We start from the raw sequence: 19,631 nt of genomic DNA, 5'->3' as shown, positions 1-19,631 counted from the left end.
TGTCAAAATTAACTTTCGTGAACTGAAAACACACCGTGAAAGGGTCAAAGTTGTGAGAACATGAATTCATTAAAAATGTTTACCGAGGTAATAAATGAAGTGAGAAGTAGGGTCATTTTCTCATTTACTTCTATAGAGCCAGTGGAGCCAACTGTTTATATGACAGTTTATTCCTAAAATCATTTTTTATGGCTATATATAGTGTTTTCTGGTTTATGGAGTGATAAAAAGAGATATCCAGATTTCCCACTGTACTGTAAAAACCTTTGACTCTAAGGTTTTACAAAATGAAAGAATTATGAACTTGGCTTCAACCAACGTTCAGATTTTTGTTGTGGAAGTATATGCAAATGAGCACATTTAATTAGATGTCTTATTTACATGTTACAGAAAACTTTAAAATACAAAGAAACAATTGTCTTAATGCAAGTTCTTAACATGGTAAGTTTTTACCTTATTAACCTGTAGTTTATACCGTTAATATTTCACCTCACAGTTCATGATAGTGATTTGCAGAGCCTGATTTGTTAGATTAAGGCCCAACTCAATCATCAAAAGCTTCACCTTTTCCACAAAATGTTTCATGGAACACTTCAAGTCCAAGCTGCTCATCCTCCTCCTCTGTTAATAATAAAACCATTAATCCTCTATAATGTGACTTTTGGCTTCAACACACACACATATTGATTTAGCTTCTATTTGAAGATGCAGATGTTTCTGAGAAAAGAGTCCACGGCAGAGAACAAGACACTGTTTGATATTTTATTAAAAAGTAAAATTAGACATCGGTAGTTGGTGATTTCCCTCCCCGATCATTGTCTTATCACAAAGTTTAACAGATGGCAGTGATGTCTGTCTGTCTGTCTGACCTCAAATAAAACAGGGAGAACTACGATATTCGTCCATAGCCTTTATTGGAAATTCTTTACATGTGAAATCCTCCGAACCTGCCCAAACCCAGCTTTTAGAGACTATAAATATATATATAAAAAAAGGAAGTGTAAAAAGACTTTTTTTTGCAGTTCCTCCAAGAACAAAGAAAGCATTTACAGTCAGATCTCAACTTGAGAAGGGCAGTCGCATTTTGTTTGTTTGTTGAAATGTCAAACAATTACAACAGTGATTTTTTTTAATAAATCATGTCAGGAACAAAGCCGAATTTAAACAATAATAAGGGGGGGGTGAAAACAATCGGTGGCCAAATGAAATCAGAAAGGTCTCGATGATAACAGCACTAGAAAAACACAGGAGAACAGCACAGCACAGTACAGACAGAAGAGTGCAAACCAACCACTGCCTTATCAGTATACATGGGTACACATACATTGTTGGCAACCTCGTCACAAACTACAGAAACTTCAGCGCATTCAGGAAACAAGTCGTGGAGCCAAAATACACCAGCACTATAAAGCTCCCTCTGTCCTGCGATGACCAGTGAGCGCACAGAGCAGCAAAAAGCTAAAAGCACTGTCACTTAATTACTTACAAACGGCTGCTGGGACAAAAGTACTCAGAGAGCAGGAGTAGAGCACCACCTGGTGGCTGAACCAGGACATGCAGGGGGAAACCTTCACTTGCCTCTCAGGAGCCTTTTCACCCACTAAATCCATTTAAATGAGTGACTTGAGGTGTTATAAAAATGTACAAAGGACTAATTGTTTCTGCTGCGACAATGAAAAGTAAACTGACATGTTCTCTGCATCGACTAGAGAGGAGCCCTGGTTAAACCTTGCCATTTATTAGAGGTGATTAAGAACAAGTTATCATTTACAATACCAAATAAAATGTGCAAAAAATATCAAATATTCAAAAAAATGCCCATTTTCTTAACAAACGTCACATTTGTTGATTTTTAAACACTGTTTACAAATGTTTATGCACATAATTTCAATAAAGTCTGGTCCTGCAGCTGCTGGCATAATAGGTGCACTACTTTACACAGGAGGAGTGCAAACTGACGGAGCATTGAGGTACCGGTTCGTTTTTAAAGTGGCAGGGCACTACAGAGGAGGAGGAGGAGGAGGAAAGGCTGGTCAGCTCCACGCACCAAGATTGAGACCGCAGGGTCGAGTCTGGTTTGGAAAAACATCCTGGCACCAAGAGCTGAGAGGTGTGTTTTAGCACAAAAGTGATGCGACTACATGTGACCTGCAGTCTTGACCCGGACTTTGACAATAAATCTGCACCTGGGCTGGAAAAGAACCAACACTAAGACTAGTAGAAATCCTAACATGTTTATCTATAGACTTGACCAAAGAAAGTGTCGGTGTCAAGATGATTAGGAGTAAGAGCGATTTACAGATGACGGGAAGAAAATCAGCTTTCAGTCATGTTTTGAAGCTAAGGAAGTCTTCTCGGAGGTGATTTGGCTACACAGACACCATCTCTAAGTACTTTTAGTCAGTGAAAACATTGTGACTTGACACAGAGATGTGGATGGGACTATCACTTTACAGACAGACACCCCAGTAAAGTGATGGCTGGACTATGAGTGGAGACAGACCTCGGATTACACTGAACTGGTGGTTGAGGAGTGGAAATGTGAAACAAAGCGGTTCACAGGACAACATTTTAAATCAAATTACACGCGTTTGTGTGCGTGTGAGGTTGTGTGTGTGAGGTCGTCAACTTGTAACTGAAGTTCAAATTAAAGAGTCTTAAGAGCTACAATCCGTTATCTCAAATGTCTAAATTTTTCTTGGTTGGAAAAAAAAAAACCCATTACCAATATTAAACATGTTACAAATATAAATCTGTTTTCTTTTGTCGTTTTTCAAAATATGAACAGAAATTCAATAACACGAAAAAAAGTCCTTCTGAGGATTAAGTCCCGCTGGCTGTGAGGAAGAAGGAGGAGGAGGGCTCTTGATAATTTTTTAGATGAGCGGGACAAATTTAAAGCAAAAAGAGCCGACGAAACAAAACAAAAAAAAAAGCACCCTGGACTTCATGAGCGTTTCTGTCTCTTGGAATGTCGCTGCTGGCTGGACCGCTCCTCGTCGCTGCTCACTCCCCCTGCGTCGCCCCGCCCCCCCCGCTGACGAGTTCTCCGTGTGTCCCGCTCGCCATCGCTATCCTGCTCCCTGTAATTCTTCCTGCCTGAGGAGGCAGAGGTCCGCTTACTTCTCCTCCTGCCTTCATCATCATCATCCTCCTCCTCATCATCCTCCTCCTCACTCTCCTCTTCCCTCCGTCCCCGAACATTTCGGGTTGTTTTCTTGTTCGATTTGCCATTCTGCATCTTCTTCTTCGGCTCCTCTTCTTCTTCTTCTTCTTCCTCTTCCTCCTCCTCTTCAACATCTTCATCTTCCTCCTCAGATGTTGCGGGAGCTGATGCTTGCTGGCTGACACGTTTGCGTGAGCGCCTGCGGAGGTAGCTGAGGCCTGGCAGCAGCTTCTGGAGCAGCTCGGTGAACGTCTGCTCCGTCTTGACCATGCAGGACAGCACCGTGCTGCCCTGCTGGTTGTACTCCTCTGCGTTGGAGAACACTAGTTTCAGGTCTTCCAGGAAGTCCTGGCCGTGACGATACGAGCCCTGGCTGAACTTTCCCAACATGGTCTGGAAATCCATGGGCTGGGAGATGATGTCCAGGTAGTCCTCTGCTTCGTCCGGGGACACGGGCTCCCTGTGAGAGGAGCAGAGCGACAGATGAGTGACTCCAAGTGGTTTAAAATATTTTGGATGTAAAATCAAATTTTTTTTAATGACTGCTGGATGGAAACACTTTTCACACATACAGTTAGGGCTGGGCGATATGGACCAAAAGTCATATCCCGATACATGTAGACTGAATATCGATATACAATATATAGCCCGATATTTTTAGAGAACAAATGTTTAGTCAAAGTCAAATATGACATGTCACAAGTAGTTTTAATGAAACTGATTAAGTAAACATAAAAACAGTATAACAGGAGTACATTTAAAAAAAAAAAAAAAAAAAAAAAAAATATTTTTTAAATCAAAGCTCCATAAAGTGCACATTTAATTAAAAAAATCTTAAATAAAAATAGCCTATAAAATGAAATAAATATATTTTTTTTGAGAAAAGAATAATGAACATAACAAATGTCAAATATGACAAACCCTAGTAAGGGCAGCATTTATATATAAAGGAGGAAAAAAATTGAACTACATCGATATGCGATATGGTCTGATTCCATATCACATTTTAAAATATATCGATATATCTTTTAAATATCGCCTAGCCCTACATACAGTCATGGAAAAAATTATTAGACCACCCATGTTTTCTCTAAATTCTTGTTCATTTTAATGCCTGGTACAACTAAAGGTACATTTGTTGGACAAATATAATAATAACAACAAAAATAGCTCATAAGAGTTTAATTTAAGATTATTGCACTACACCTTGATTGTTTACTTTTTTCCCCCAGTAAGTTGCTTTGGAAAAAAGCGTTTGCTAAATGACTTAATGTAAATGTAAGAAAACCGTGGAAAATACCTAGATACCAGCTCTTAAATATAACTCTTATGAGCTATTTTTGTACCTTTAGTTGTACCAGGCATTAAAATAAACAAGAAATTGAAGGAAAAAAAGGGTGGTCTAATCATTTTTTTATGTTTATGTATTTTTTGTAGGGAGTTGGTGTATTCAAACAAAGATTACAGATACTAAACAGAAATAATAAAAAAGGCAGATGATGTCCTTTGCTCACCTGAACGGCCAGCTGTAGCGGAACTTCATCAGTTTCTTGAGGATTTCCTCGCACCTCTCCAGCTCCAGCGCCTGCCTGCGCACTCCTGACTGGGAGCTCTGTCGCACCTGCAGACACAAAACATCAGGACAAAACAGATTTATTCTTTACTCTCAAAAGAAAATGTGTGTGTAGGTTTCTGAAATACAGATGATCTCCTGTGTCCTGGTGGTTTCTTACCAGTTCATCGATGTCTGCAGGGCTGTTTGGGCCGGTCTTCTGTTTGCTGCTCTGATTACTTGAAGGCGTCTGCTTCTTGGGTTTACTTTTTGAACTTTTCTGCCGAGACGAAGACTGCTTAACTTTCTTCCGTGGTCTCACTGTAAAGACAGAATGAGAGCTGATTAGGACAACAGAAAGAAGAGATCGATGACCAGTAAAGAATAAAATTTATATTTTTAAAAGCACTAAAAAAGGTAGAGGAGAAAAAGCATCTGTATAATCTTAATTTGTCATATTGCACAGCCTGCAGATTATGGTAATGGGGATATTTTTTTTATCTTTCTGGACATTAATGCTTAACTGCCACAGCACGGAAAAAATAAGAGTTGTGAGCATTGATGCATAATGCTCGTTGACCTGCAGGCTTGAACTGACAGAGGGGATCATCCTGCCACATACTCTGAGTGAAGCCAGAGTGAGACACGGCTTCAAAGCAAAGGTCCAGACCTGAGCTGTGCTACATGACAACACACAGACAATAGAGACGGCAGAGAGAGGACAGGGGACAAAATTCCCCATCAGCATTCCTTTCATTCCCAACCTTCAGCACCAAGGACCCCCATTCTCCAAAACCAACCACAATCTGTGACTCATCTCTTTGGACAACTTGATTTAACGGTTATATTCCTCTTTTTTCAAAATGTTACGTATTGATAACACGAGGAAGAGACTGGAACATTCTGCCATCTTTAACTTATTCTGGTTGAAATTGACGAACCACATCAAGACAATTTTTGCAAAATCTGGATTTAATTCTTTCTCGCTGATACTCACAGCTGTGCCCCATGGCTTTGTAGTCATTCTCTTCCTCGTCATCTTCCTCAGAGTCCTCCTCCTCAGACTCTTCCTCATCCTCCTCTTCGTCTGTGTCTTGGTTGTAGTTCCTAAAATGGACAAAGAGAGCATCATCTGTATTTAGAGAGGAGGCAGAAGAACACGTACACTGGATTCATAGTGTCAAATATTTTGTCAGTTTCACTATAAGAGCCACTGCTCTGCCATTTTATAATTCTGGGGTGATGAAAAGGGCTTTAAAAAAGTTCTGTAATCAACATCCAGAGCATATGTATGGTTCAGAGTGAGCTGGGATAGCCTATAGATGCTTGGTCAAGACACTTTGACATCAGGCCTGTCACCATAACACATTTTTTAGGATGATATATTTCCCATAAATAATCACAATAAACGATAGTATCGTTGTATCAATGTTGTTTTAGTTTTATAACAATATTAGAGCATAATAAGTATAATCCTTTTCAACAGCAATTCATTTTAAATCTGGAAAATATTAAACATTGGAATTGAAATGTGGATAAATAAAACATCAATAAACAAACTACAACCAAAACAAATAAAATAGACCTTCAAGCTCTGTTAACAAACCACTGCAATGAGATAATCATTATGTATTATATTATTTTATTAAAATAACAAACAGCTGGAATAGCTGTTTGGGAAAAAACCCCAACTATATTTCCCAAACAGCCATTCCAGCTGTTTGGGAAATGTAGTTGGGTTTTTTGCAATTGGTGCTGCCTGTCAAACATTTGCAGCATTAAACACAAAAAGAACAAAATGTCAATAAATTGAGTCCAGAAAAAAACTTTTGTGTCCATTTTTATGTATCGAACGATTAGTCGATATAGTAATTAACCTGACAGGCCTACTTGGCATCACTTTTTTTTAAAGCACAGAGACAAAAGTGTGAGGTGGACAGTTACCGTGAACGGGAGCCTCGTCGGGCCACAGTGGGCTGGCAGGCCGGACACAGCCACTCTCCCTCAGGGATGCGGTACAGGGCCGGTCGCAGACAGAACAGATGGAAGGCCTTGTTGCACTCGTCGCAGAGGATAAGTTTCTCGTCGTCACCTGGAAGAGATCCACATACATCAGAGAACTGAGCTAAAGCTTAAATCAATCTCCTGGTTTCACCTAAAATTAAGTTCGTATGCCCATATTTTGTGTTCCCGTCTTCACTCCCTGGAGAGCCCAACAAACTACCGTCATCTTATCACTACAGGTTCACCTGATGGCCTGCGGAGCTGCCGGCTCTGAACGTAGACCTGCCTGACACTACTAGTCTGTCCTGCTCTGAACCGCTCGTTGCAGCCCTGAATGAATCTGGGTCTAGACTCCGTCAGCCTCAGCACACGTGAGCTCTGCCTGAGCACTGGACAGGAAGCAGAAGTGTAGTAGTGAAGCAATGCTTCCCTCAAACTGATTCTCAATAATTCAGCATGCTGTTGTACTGACTGTTTCTTTACGAGGAAAAACAGATGAAACCATAGTTAATGGCAAGGAGCCAGCTGTGGTGCAGCAGCTGTTTAGTTAACCTGAAGTAATGTTAAGAAATGCTCTCATTGGCTGCAGATAACCTGTGAAGTGCATGTTATTCACTTTGTTTTGAGTTTTGATTTTGTACTGCAATTTTTATATAATAATTTATCTGAAATAAAGCAAAATTGAACTCTAAAACTTTGTCACAAGATGAAACAAACATCAAGGAGTTCATTTTAAGTTCTAACTCAATTTCTGCAAAAAAATTTCGTTACTGTATTTATGTTTTTGTAGGGCAGTATAGTTAGCACCAAATGGGTAAGACAGCAGCTGAAACGGTCCTTACCTTTCCTGCGACAAACTTTGCAGCGTGCATTCTCGGCAGACATGTCCCACTTTATGCAGGCGTCCAACATCCCCAGCAGGACATGCATGCGGGAAAAGGTCTGGGCCTCTCGGATAGCGGCCTTCCACTTCTCAACTGCTGTTGCCACCTGAGAGGAAAAGCCCAGACTTGTTTAAAATATGAGTCTTTGGTGAGTTTCTTCAGCTTCTTAACTTTACTTTTATTGTAATATGTGTTCATAGCTCCCATTTGTCATATATAAAAATGTAAAATGTATATATGTTTTAAAGAAAACTCATCACGACTTGTTCTTTATCAATTCACCTTGGATTATTTCTAAATATTGCCTAGAATTATGACCATACTCTGTTCTCTTACCCTGGCCTCTTCTGCCAGCCTTTTCTCCTCGTCCACCTCCTCAGCCTTGCTGCTTTCCTCCCCTCCCTGCTTCTTCTTCTTTTTCTGCTTGGGGGCCATGAAGCCCTGCAGGAACTTTTTGATCACACAGGCCTGAATGGTGATGATGCACTCACCAAATTCTTTCAAGCTCTCCATGTCTTTCAACTGTGAACAGATGATGAAACAGACAAACATGCATGTGTTACAGTCACACACAGACATATTAGACGAGAACTTTCTCAGCCCTTGGTGAACATTAATGTTGACAGTTCAGGGCAACTGATATTGTATGTAGCCAGACAAACTAATCACCTGATCTTCAAAGTCTGTGTTGTCATCCAGGTACCCCAGGCCTCCCTTCTGGAGTCGCGAGGCCACCTCCTGGATGTCACTGCGCAGGTAAGTGAGCAGCTCTGTATAGCCGTCACAGGTCCTGAGGCCCAGCTTTCCTCTCCTGGTCAGGTGGACAGAGTGGAGGATGTCCTGGTACCTGAAACAGGGAAGGGACAGCTCTGTATTTAACTTCATACTTACTCCATCACTGCTGTTACCATGTTAAAAAAAAACACCATTGTTTATAATTTCCTGCAGAACTTCTGGTGGTTCTCAATTCAATTTACAACATTCATTTTTACACTAAACTTGTTCATAACCTACAAGCTTGCTGCTGCTGTTAATTTCAACACAACAAAGGCTGATTTCAAAATAAAGGCATATCTGTATAAACGGCAACTTAATGTACTTAAGTAAAAGTACTCATTATCCAGAATGGACCCACTTCGATTGTTATATATATTCTAAATATGTTATTAAATTATTTGTATTGATGCATTTATGTAATAAACATTTTAATTTTGTAAAGATAGGGCTCATATCAACTACTTAATTTACTGTTATGAGTTTTAATTTAAAAAAAAAAAAGTATAATAAGTTAATGTCATGTTGCTCATGTTTTTATGTTAAATCTTCACCTGAAAAGTAACTAAAGCTGTCAGTTAAATGTAGTGGAGTAAAAAGTATAATATTTGCCTCTAAATGTGGTGTAGTAGAAGTATAAAGTTACATAAAATGGAAATTCTCAAGTAAAGTACAAGTACCTCAAAATTGTACTCAAGTACAGTATTTGAGTAAATGTACTTAGTTACATCCCACCACTGCATATAAGCAGGAAAGGTTACAAGTAATAATCTCTTATAATGTCAGTGCATGCACCTGCTTTGTATCTTGGCCTTCAGTGCACTCTCGCGAACCCCCTGAGGATGAAGACTTTCCACTAGTTCCTCCAGCTCAGCTGGATTATCACATACGAACCTGTAATCAGAGGCAGAAAAATTAGCATGAAAACAATCAAAAACGAAGAAGAAGACTGACGGAAACAAAGCTCTTACCAGAGGTTCTGTCCCTGGTTGGGAATAGTCGTTTCGATGCAGATGTCTGCTGCTGCCCCCTGCTGGGCTCCCTCACTAATAGCACCATCTACGCTGCCATCATCCTTTTCGGCTCCTTCATCCTTTTCGGCGCACTCATCTTTTTCGGCGCCATCATCTTTTTCGGCGCCATCATCCTTTTCAGCACCTACAACATTAACAATAATTCATTATCTAAGACATTAAAGAAACATTTTTGAATAAAAACTTAAAGCAATTGAAAATAAAAAAAAATCAATTGTGTTCCACACAAAACCGCACACCACAAAAAAGTTGACACCAATATTTGAGATTTTATGTTTAGGGCATACAGGTGCATCTCAATAAATTAGATTATAGAAAAGCTTATTTATGTCAGTAATTCAATTCAAAAAGTGGAAATAACACATGATATAGATCCATTACACAGAACGAAACATTTCATGTCTTAATTTATTCAATTTCTTCTATATATAATGATTAGGGCTTATATTTAATGAAGACCTAAGACACCAATTTTAAAAAGTATTAATACGTTTTAAAACGTTTAATATGTAAATGTTGGCCTCTGAAAAGTATGTCCATCTATGTGACTCAATACTTGGTTGGGGCTATTTGACTTGAACTACTGGAAATGGACTTTTCCATCAGATTCTAATCTATTGAGATGCACCTGTTCATCAGCAAACACTCATTCTGAACAGGATATTTACTCTGAAGTTATTGTACCTTGTGAATCATGAGTAGCAGCCGACTCGCCGTCCTCTTCTTCTTCTACCTCGGGCTCAGCTGGTTTGTCCTCGGGTGGAGGGGTGAAGCTGTAGTCGATGCCTTCATGCACCCAGCCTTTCTCAACGTACAGACCAGGAACCACGTCAGAGAAAAGCCAGTATCTGGTCAAAAACATCAAGCAACCATGGTTATGCATTTATTCAGGTTATTTTAAGAATTCACTTCATCTGTGTAAAAACATCGTTGGTGTTCAGTTCTGACCTGTTATGATTTCTGTCGGTTCCCAGTGGGCTCCTGCGCATGACAAGTTTGGCTTTGGTGATACCCTCCTGAAAGGCCTTTTCTACAGCAGCCCTCTGTCTACGAATCCGCTCTTCCTCAGCTTCCTTCTCCATGCGCTCTTTGGGGGAAAGAACACAGGAACAAATAAGTGTGAGAACAAAATCAAAAACAGCATTTTTTAAATGCATTACTTCAACAAAGTTTACCTTTGTTCTGTCTGTCCATCTCCTCTTTCTCCTTCTTGGCCTGTTGAACCATCAGCCGCCGGCTCTTCACAGAGCTGATCATGTCCTCTGGCTCCGGCTCTGGTTCCACCTTTGCTTCTTTTTTGCTCTCCTTCTTAGCACTCCCCTCTTTCTTTTTCTCGCCTTTAAGCCCAGAAAGAAAATGTATATGCACAGGCGAATCTCAATAAATTAGAATATCATAGAAAACTTTATACGTCAGTAATTCAATTCAAAAAGTGGAAATAACAAGTTATATAGATCCATTACACACAAGACCAATTAAAAAAATATTAATACAGCGCTCTACTGTGACAAATAATGACGAGCGGAGGTTTGATGTGCCAGTACAATTATAAAAAGACTTAACTGGCAAATTATGATGATAATTAGGTGGAGAGAATATTAATTTGCATTAGTCTGAGTTTATTGTAGTTTCATTTAATTTCAATTGATTAAAATAGACTGTCTGTACATGATTTGTATGAAAGGTTTAGACCACTCATGAATTTTGTTTGTAAAAAACACAAGAATACTGGTGCATCTCAATAAATTAGAATATCTTAGAAAAGCTTTTTTTATGTCAGTGATTGAATTCAACATATATAAACAGACCAATTTTAAAAAGTATGTTTAATATGGAAATGTTGGCCTCTGAAAAGTATGTCCATCTATATGACTCAATACTTGGTTGGGGCTGTTTGACTTGAACTACTGGAAATGGACTTTTCTATCATATTCTAATGTATTGAGATACACCTGTATTGGTATCAACTAGGATTTACATTTCTTTGGGATCAATGAAAGACTAATGGATAGCTGGGTTGGTGTTTACATACAAACACAAATACCATCAAAGTCTATTTCACAAACCAATGGGTGACATCACAGTGGCTAAGCCCACTTCTTTGACAGTTTGTAGTATTATATTAGCTTTAAGTGCTGTTAAAATGAGTGGTTTAAGAAACAGCAATCAGTGAATGAAGCTTCATGTCAAGCCCTCTGGTCATCCCCGCCTACCTTTGCTCTCCATCTCCTTCCTCAGCTGCCTCTCTGCCTTTTTGCGGTCGTTGACCTCTTTCAGCATCGCCAGGCGCTCCTTCCACACCTCAGCGGACTTTTGCTGTATTGCATCGACGTGGTCTTCAACGGAGTACGTCATGAGTATGCGGTGGCACAGCGCCACCAGCAGGCTGACCTTCTCCTCGGGGCCCAGCTCAAACACCTCGACCGTCTCCAGCTTCTCCAGGAACTCGCTGGTCACCACGTCGTCAAAGCCCCCCAAACCCCCGGAGTCCACAGATCCCTGGCCGCTCTCCTCGCCGTGGGCGTCGCACGGTCGCAGGCACAACCGCGTCAGCTCTGACGCAGAGTGCATTGTGAGGGGGATCTCGGATAAGGGCATGTCGAGCTCGCTGTAGCCTTCTGCCAGCTCGTCCTGCAGCAGCGTCTGCAGCAGCACCACCAGCACGCGGTTCAGATAGAGGAAGCCGGAGCGCTCGCCGGCCAGAGCTTCCATCATAGCCACTGCTGTGATGGGATACTGGTCATCCGGCATCAGCAGCCCTGCATAGCAGTGAAGGAAGTCCACGACCATTGCCACATCACCAAACAGGGTGTTGGGCAGCCCCTCGGGCATGTCTACAAGCTTGAACGTGGGCAGGGTCTTGCCACCTTCGATCTCCTGGTCCTCGTATCTGCGTGATTGTTCGCGGCGGACGATCATCTCTTTCTCGCGTCTTTCCTTGGCCTTTTCTCGCAGTTTCTCTTTGAGCTCCTTTCGTCTTTTCTTCATCTCTTCCTGCTTTTCCTCTACACTCATGGCCGCCCATCGCCTCTTTTGCTCCAGCAGCTCCCAGCGTTTCTGCACCATTTCCTGGAGCTCCTCTGGAAGCCGGCCCCGGTCATCGAGGGACAAGGTCTTTGCGGCTTTGGTGATGAGGTATGAAAAGGAGGTCTTCTTGTCCTCTTTGCCCTTGTTCTCCTTATAGAAACGGAGGAGGTGGAGAGCCATAGGGTGCAGTGGCTTCCCCAGTTTAGGCGTACCCATGCCAGTACTGCGGGCTCTCTTCTTCGGGCTCCCAGCAGGGGTGCTCTTAGCCAGATGCAGCAGAGTCATCTGCTTCATTTTCGGTGTCTTCGGACCAGTTTTGCCGTCCTTTTTAGAAGCTTTGAGGACGTTGAGCTTCTTGTCACCGTTCTTTCCGGTTTTCTTTCCTTCTTTCTTCTCTCCTGACTTTCTGCCTGGTTTTGGAGTGGAGGGAGCTGAGCCTTTGTTCTTCACCTTCAGTGGGGAGCCATTCATTTTGATTTTCTGAAATAAAACGCATCAATTAAGCGAGGCTTTTACTTTTGAAGGGATACCACATAATCAAGTAGTAACTGAGACATGGTAAAGCCAGCTAACCTGCATGTGGCCCCAAATGGTCGGACTAAGGGGCATGCCCAAAGAGTCCTTCTTCCTTTTCTTCTTCTCTCCCTTCTCATTTCCTGAATCCTCTCCTGGTGTGTCAGAGGTCTTGAGCCTCTTGCTGGGTTTCCCCTCTGGAGATGACAAGCTCTTACGCTTTGCAGAGGGATTCTCTGCTAAAAACTGTAGACATGCATTTAAAAAAAAAAAAAAAGTGAGCCAAGAACAAGCAGCATTTATGCAAATCGGTGAATTATATTTGCTATATCACTACAGGTGCATCTCAATAAATTAGAATATGATGGAAAAGTAAATTTCCAGTAGTTCAAGTCAAATAGCCCCAACCAAGTATATATATATAGATGGACAGACTTTTCAGAGGCCAATATTTCCATATTAAAATATACTTTTTAAAATTGGTCTTTTGCAATATCAAAATGTTTTCGAGACACTGAATTTTAGGTCTCCATTAAATGTAAGCCATAATCATAATTGGAAGAAATTAAATAAATTAAGACATGAAATGTTTGCTTTTGTGTCTAATGGATCTATATAATGTGCTATTTCCACTTTTTTCAATTGAATTACTGACATTAATAAACTTTACTATGATGAGATGCACCTGTATACTAAGTGTAAATTACCTTGTGTGGATCAAGAAGAAAGTCACTGAATTTGCTGGGCAGGTTAAACTTTTTCACCAGTTCGTCTTCAACTACCCAGGGAGCGCTCTCTCCCATGCCCAGCCTCAGAGCGTAGTGCCTGATGAAGTAGCGCATGATCTCCTTGGTCGGAGGGCGCTCAGTTCTAAAAAGACTGTCTGCTGGGACATCACTGATCACCTGTGAAAAAGTCATCGGGGAAAATTCAGAGTCAACTTTGTGTCTCCTTATGCTTCCTATACATCAGAAGACTTTGAAAAGATTTGGAAAAGACTCCTGGAAGACTACCAGCTCACACCTGCTCACATCAAAAGACAAGTGTTTAGAGTTTTTAGTCCCAGCCTAGTCTCAGACTAGACTGTGAATCTTGCAGGGTCACTATTTACAAGACTACAACTAGATTCTTTTAGCATTTTTTTCGAACCATGCAATTTTTTCCCCCCCCATCATGCTCTTAGTAAAAACTTACAAAATGGAGGAGAAGCAGCTTTTGGCTTCAGTTGCTCTAGTGTGTGCAGTAGTTTATGTTGAAAAACAAAAAGAAGAAAAAACGCCACAAAATGCCCCTCACAAAGTTGAAAAAGGGTTTCTCTTTTTCATGAAAAGTTGGCTATTTTACAGTAAAAATAGATATAAGGAAGAATAAAGGAACATTTACAAATGAATTCATGATATACATTTATGTCCAATTTAATTATAATTTGTTTAATTGAATAATTATATTATCAGCTCTATCAACTTTCATTTAGTTAATCATACATTAATCATTGATTATTTATTACTTATTTATGTATACATTTATTTATAAATGTTAACTGGGTCTCCTTACTGTTCTCTTTACTAAGAAACAGCGCCCCAAAAAAATCACTCTTGTAGCCGTAAATATATGACATCACTATATTTTTTATCTAGGACTGAGCTTACTAGCATTATTGTGATGTTACTTTTTCCTGTCCAAGTGGTTTTACTGGCCGGTCTGGAACCGGGAACCTTTCCTCTGCTCATCTATTGGTGGTTGATTGTGTTACGTCACTGCGACTAAACCCAAGACTAGGAAAAAACTGGTATGAAACAGCACAGATTACTACATTAAACTTAACGATGGAGATGACGGGAGCGCGCCGTGACTCCAGTAAAACTCCTAGATTTACTAAAGACTTTCAGTTTTTAGTCTGGGACTGTGAAAATCTTTTGGTGTAAGCCCAGCATTAAACAGAATAAGAACCACACACAGGATTGAGACTGGTTGTGGACTGGTTGTGGACCAAATAGCCAGAAAAATACAGAGGATTAAGTAAAATATTGTGATGGGTTACAAGACAAGATTGATTCTTTCATGGGACGGCTGATGACGGGATACAGACCTTATCCTCATTGATGAGCTTCACGTCGTACTTATGAGGAAGGAATTTGGGCATCACCCATCTCTTCTTCTCTTCCTTCATGGCAGTAGAAAGTTTCCTTGGTGAACGTCGTGCTCTGTCACCTGTTGGGAAGTGAAACAATATCATGTGAAAAATAGAATTACCCCCCAAACATACAGAAATTGGCTATTTTTATTGTTAATGCAGCGATTGCTACTCACTCAGACTCTCCCTTCTGTTCTCCTCTTCTCGCGGAGGAGGTTCCTTCCTCTGGTTCTCCTGACTCGCGTTCTCCTTGTCGCTGGATGGAGAGTCGCAGGCACCTTCGAGCTTCTTCTCCCCCGCTTCACCCTCTGGGTTTTCTAGGGGATGAATCTTCACCACCTTTACTTGCAAACTTTTGTCCTTCCCCACCTAAAGTTTAAAAAAAAAAAAAAGTCTTTAAACACCTGCTTACCTCTGAGGATGGGTATTGTCTCACTTTTTCTGATAAAAAATATAAAATAAGTTCTATGGTTCTCTAAAGAGAATATTTACAGTGATAATGTAGGTTCCTACAGCTTTTTCAAAGTCGTTTACAAGCTTTTTTTCAAGCATTTTCAAGTTTTTTCCAGCAACTTACTGCTGTGATAAATGGCATGTTTGTATACACTTCATACGCTTGGTGGCCACTTTTAAAAAAGGTACACCTGTACAATCCAATATAATGAATGAAAGTCATGCAATTAAAATTTCAACAAGATCCAAGTGTTGTTCAAAAACCAAGCACTTCAAACCTTGAAAACACCTCATTAAAATTAAAGTGTTTAAGAATTTCAGCACCTGTTCGAACTTTGTGTGTGACGGAATGAGTGAAAAACACTTAAGTCATCATGAGACATAAATACAAAGCTACATAACAGACAAGCGCAGAAATTGAAGCTGTCAGACTGACCAGGAAGTCACACTCTTCATCCACAGCATACTTGGTGAGGATTTCCACCCAGGCCATTTCCACCAGTTTGTCTAAAGACACTGTGTTGTGGTGGACCATCTCCAGGACTGGCTTCTCAAACCAGAGGGGATACTCCTCCTGTAGCCTGCAAACAGAAAATCAGAAGTTAGTACAACAAAAAAAGATGGAATACAGTTTCTGTTTTGTATTCCTGTCAGTGAGTGAGAAATTGTTTTCAACATCATGACGCTCAGTAAACAAGAATGGGCGTCAGAATAAAGTGAGTTTATTCATGGGTGTGATACACTCTATTCACAAGATGATGTTTCTCCACATTGTTTGGACGTCTGCGATGCATTCGTCACAAGGACCAGAGCATTACATAACTTGGAAAGGGCCTGGAGTGGCCAGTAGGGGGAGTAAAATCTCTTGGCCGATATAATTAGACAGAGCTTAAATACAGTCCGTGATCCTCAGTGACTTGAGCTATGGGCAGCTGAAAAACACTGTCCTTATCTCCTTGGGCCACATATATAGTCTGGTTCACCTTGCTCAGGCTGACAGCACATATACTTACAGTATAGGTACACCTGGTTGGTGATGAGTGGACTGCAAAAGATCAGTAAACTATGCTACATTTTATAAAGCTACAATCTTCTCTTTAGCAGATCAGGATGAGGGAACTCTCACCAGGCCTTTGCAGATTCAAGGATGACTCAATCACACACCCTCTAAATAGAATGAGAGGAGGAGCACCAGATTTATCCAATCATAGCAAAGCACCAAGCCTTGTGACCTTCACTGGGAGAGTACAGCTCTTTCGTGACACTACTGAGCTGCTGTTATAGAGGCTAATCTGCACTTTTGGGCATCTACATAACCAGTGGTGGTAAATCTGTTTAGAAATAAATGGGAATCAGAGAATTGTGTTCACTTAACATCTAAATGCAAAGCACAGCCATCTACTGAACTCTACCTGAGTTTTTTTTCCAGAATTGAAACACCCTACCTGTATAAGCTGTGTGTATAATCAGCAGAGAGTAATTCATGTACATAAACACACAAACTCTGGGTGTTATACTTACAGTTCTGTGACTTCTTGTTCCTCCTCCCATGCTTCTTTGTGTGTGAGCTGGCTGCTTCCAGTGCTTTTGCATGTCCAGATGCGCTCATCATACCTTTGCAAGCGTGCCTCATACTCTCTGTGGGCATTTTGTCAAGGAAACTACAATATCCAATGGTCACATCGTGAAAACCGGTCCTCCTTGTTTTGTTACATGCTCAATATTTACAAGAAAGACCCACATGGTAATATAGAGAGAGGCTGAGGTCAGTGGCAACCAAGAATAAACACACATTAATATCAGTATAATACATTTTTTGTGATAAAGTTCTTTATCTAAGAAACAATGGGTTGGAAAAGAATAACAACGATGACAGGGTTTAAAGATGGGTATAAAGTTTGCCTAGGCTACCTCTAATGACTGTAAAACCATCAGTTAAGTCACCACATTCACAAAGCAAACTGTTTCTATAGACGGGACATCGTGAAAAGGTATATGTGAGGCCTGTGGTTCATGTAGCTGTTCCTCAAGCAGTGATTAGAGATTTTAAACGTTTAAAAATAAAAGGGCACACAGAATTATTAAAGTGATTAAAACAGCTGTACCACTGAGAAAATACAAATCTACTAGAAGGTATAACAACTAGCCATAAAAAAGACCAAAAGTCCACTTGTCAAACTGAGCTGTCATAACCGGCTGGATAATCTTGCTGACAGTTAGGGACCTCTGGCGTTCAAAATCTTCACATAAACACCAAAAAAAGTGGGAAAAGTTATCCAACTGTTACACCAGAATCAAGCCAACTACCCAAAGGTGCTGTCTGAAATCAATGAACTGGTCTGATTGAATTGTCTTCCTCTTTTGGCAAACCCAAAAACACAAATGTACCGGCTGCACTCAACAGAGGTGAACAGCTAGCAGAGCAGCCCGGGAAGGAAGGAGACGACGGGGCTATTGTGACATAATGGGATATACCTCACGTTAGCAGCGGGGCTAGCTAACCACGCTAGCATCGACTAGTTAGCTGACAGCGGGATGAGAGCCGAAAGTGAAAGGACGCCTTTCAGCAAATTTAAGCATGTGATTTATTCTACGTGACACACAAATTATAATATTCTCTCTAACTTTGCGAAATAGCCAGCTAGCTACATTGAGCTGATTAGCAAAGTGATGTGAACATTAGCCAGCTAGCACGCCTGTCATCCAAGTGTACACTGTGTACATGCGGGTAAATATTAACGCTAAATGGGGGGAAATGTCAGGTAACACCACATTCGGTAGGTTAGCCGACTCTACAGCCCTGTGCATGTGAGTGTGTTAGCACCAGTTTATCCAGGGAGACAAAGCCTCTTGCCGGCTGCCTCGATCAGTCGAGACTGAGCATCAGCATCATGTTAAAGGATACTCTTTGTTCCTGAAGGCCTCCTTGGTGTGCTCGATGATGTAGACCTCCTCTCCCGGGCCTGGTGGCTCGGCTAGCGGCTTAGCCAGTGGGTATGGTTTCCGGCCTAAAAGCGGTGCCATCTCACATCCACAGATGGCACACGGGTGCCAAGAGTAAAATCGGATCTTCTAGTAACAAACTAGTACAAGAACAAACAATAATACGACCTTAGCATGTATGCAAGTGTCCCGAAATATATTAGCACGTCTCACGTTAGCGCCGGCAGGCCCGCCCGGCTCTCAGCGTGTAGCAGCTAGCTGGTTAGCTAGTGTGCTGGGTTGCTATCTAGTTGCAAAACAATAACAGTGCGCTTCTCGCCGCCCGCCTCATCGCATCCTTTTACTCTTCTCTTGTGGCGGTGCCATGCTGGTTTTACGCAACGTCTTTAATGTAAAACAGTTTCCCAGACTTGTCCCTCGAAATAGTTAGTAAACTTTTAGCTCCTCCGGGTGAACGTGAAAGGATGCAAAGCACACCGAAATCAAACTCGCGGCAACAACCAGAGCTGAGTTAAGCAGGAGGAGGTTTGGCGCGCTGTTCAGTCCCAAGTCTTTGCAAACTAGGCCTGTTCTCTTTTCATCCGTTGTATTCGCTGCATGTTCCAACTGTCAAGAGTTATCGCATAAGAGAATCAGCAAGTGTTACGAGAAAAAGTAAACCTGGATCAATCAAGAGGTTAATTCCTTGTCGAAATGGCGGGAGTTTCTAGTCCACCGGCACAATTCCGTACATCAAGAACTCCGTTTCCCCGGCAGCAAGCGGCGTCGCAAGCACGTCCCGCCCCCTTTCGACGCTCATTGGCTCAATCAGTAAAGCGCCTCCGTCGAATAGATCTGATTCAGCCTCTCATTGGCTAACATCGCCTGTCTATCGTCAAACTAGAATAGCTCCTTCAGATAAACCACGCCCTCATTGAATATAAATGAGGCTAGAGGTCAGCTGATGACAAAAGATGATGGTATATTTAACTCATTAGTGTGAAAACACATGTAATATTTAAATTATGTATTTGTTGAAAATTAATATTGCATTAGTTTCTACTTGAAATATCAAATTCGTCTCTGAATCCATTGTCTGGGCTCCATTTTGAAGAGGTCTGATTAAACAATAGGCCCTGCCTTCATAATAGAGTGATTGCCAAAGGAT

The 19,631-nt window shown here is 41.1% G+C and overlaps 1 protein-coding gene across 1 annotated transcript; it reads right to left on the bottom strand.

Annotated features, from left to right (window-relative positions):
- Positions 1-748: 748 nt before the first annotated feature.
- baz1b (bromodomain adjacent to zinc finger domain, 1B) lies at positions 749-19,221 on the bottom strand. The gene is made up of 21 exons (XM_059331334.1): positions 18,447-19,221; positions 17,063-17,179; positions 15,978-16,122; positions 15,265-15,457; positions 15,044-15,165; positions 13,662-13,859; positions 13,015-13,200; positions 11,628-12,921; positions 10,590-10,751; positions 10,363-10,501; positions 10,099-10,262; positions 9,352-9,538; positions 9,176-9,274; positions 8,276-8,453; positions 7,943-8,128; positions 7,565-7,712; positions 6,663-6,810; positions 5,716-5,825; positions 4,900-5,039; positions 4,681-4,787; positions 749-3,626 (listed from the first exon to the last, which is right to left on the bottom strand). The coding sequence occupies exons 1-21, from the start codon at positions 18,563-18,565 to the stop codon at positions 2,948-2,950; spliced, it is 4,821 nt and encodes a 1,606-aa protein (XP_059187317.1). The 5' UTR covers positions 18,566-19,221; the 3' UTR covers positions 749-2,947.
- Between the last annotated feature and the right edge of the window lie 410 nt (positions 19,222-19,631).

This window comes from Centropristis striata, chromosome 4 (genome assembly GCF_030273125.1).
Source record: "Centropristis striata isolate RG_2023a ecotype Rhode Island chromosome 4, C.striata_1.0, whole genome shotgun sequence".
Classification (NCBI taxonomy): Eukaryota; Metazoa; Chordata; class Actinopteri; order Perciformes; family Serranidae; genus Centropristis; species Centropristis striata.
The sequence above is the reverse complement of the archived record's forward strand: the minus strand, read 5'-3'. Positions and strand labels throughout refer to the sequence as shown.

Excerpts from the sequence above, each read along its gene's own strand:
- baz1b (XM_059331334.1), bottom strand. The coding sequence starts at position 18,565 with ATGGCACCGCTTTTAGGCCGGAAACCATACCCACTGGCTAAGCCGCTA. Across the intron at positions 12,922-13,014 it reads CCATTTGGGGCCACATGCAG|AAAATCAAAATGAATGGCTC; the intron begins GTTAGCTGGCTT and ends GTTTTATTTCAG. Across the intron at positions 9,539-10,098 it reads TGCTACTCATGATTCACAAG|GTGCTGAAAAGGATGATGGC; the intron begins GTACAATAACTT and ends TTAATGTTGTAG.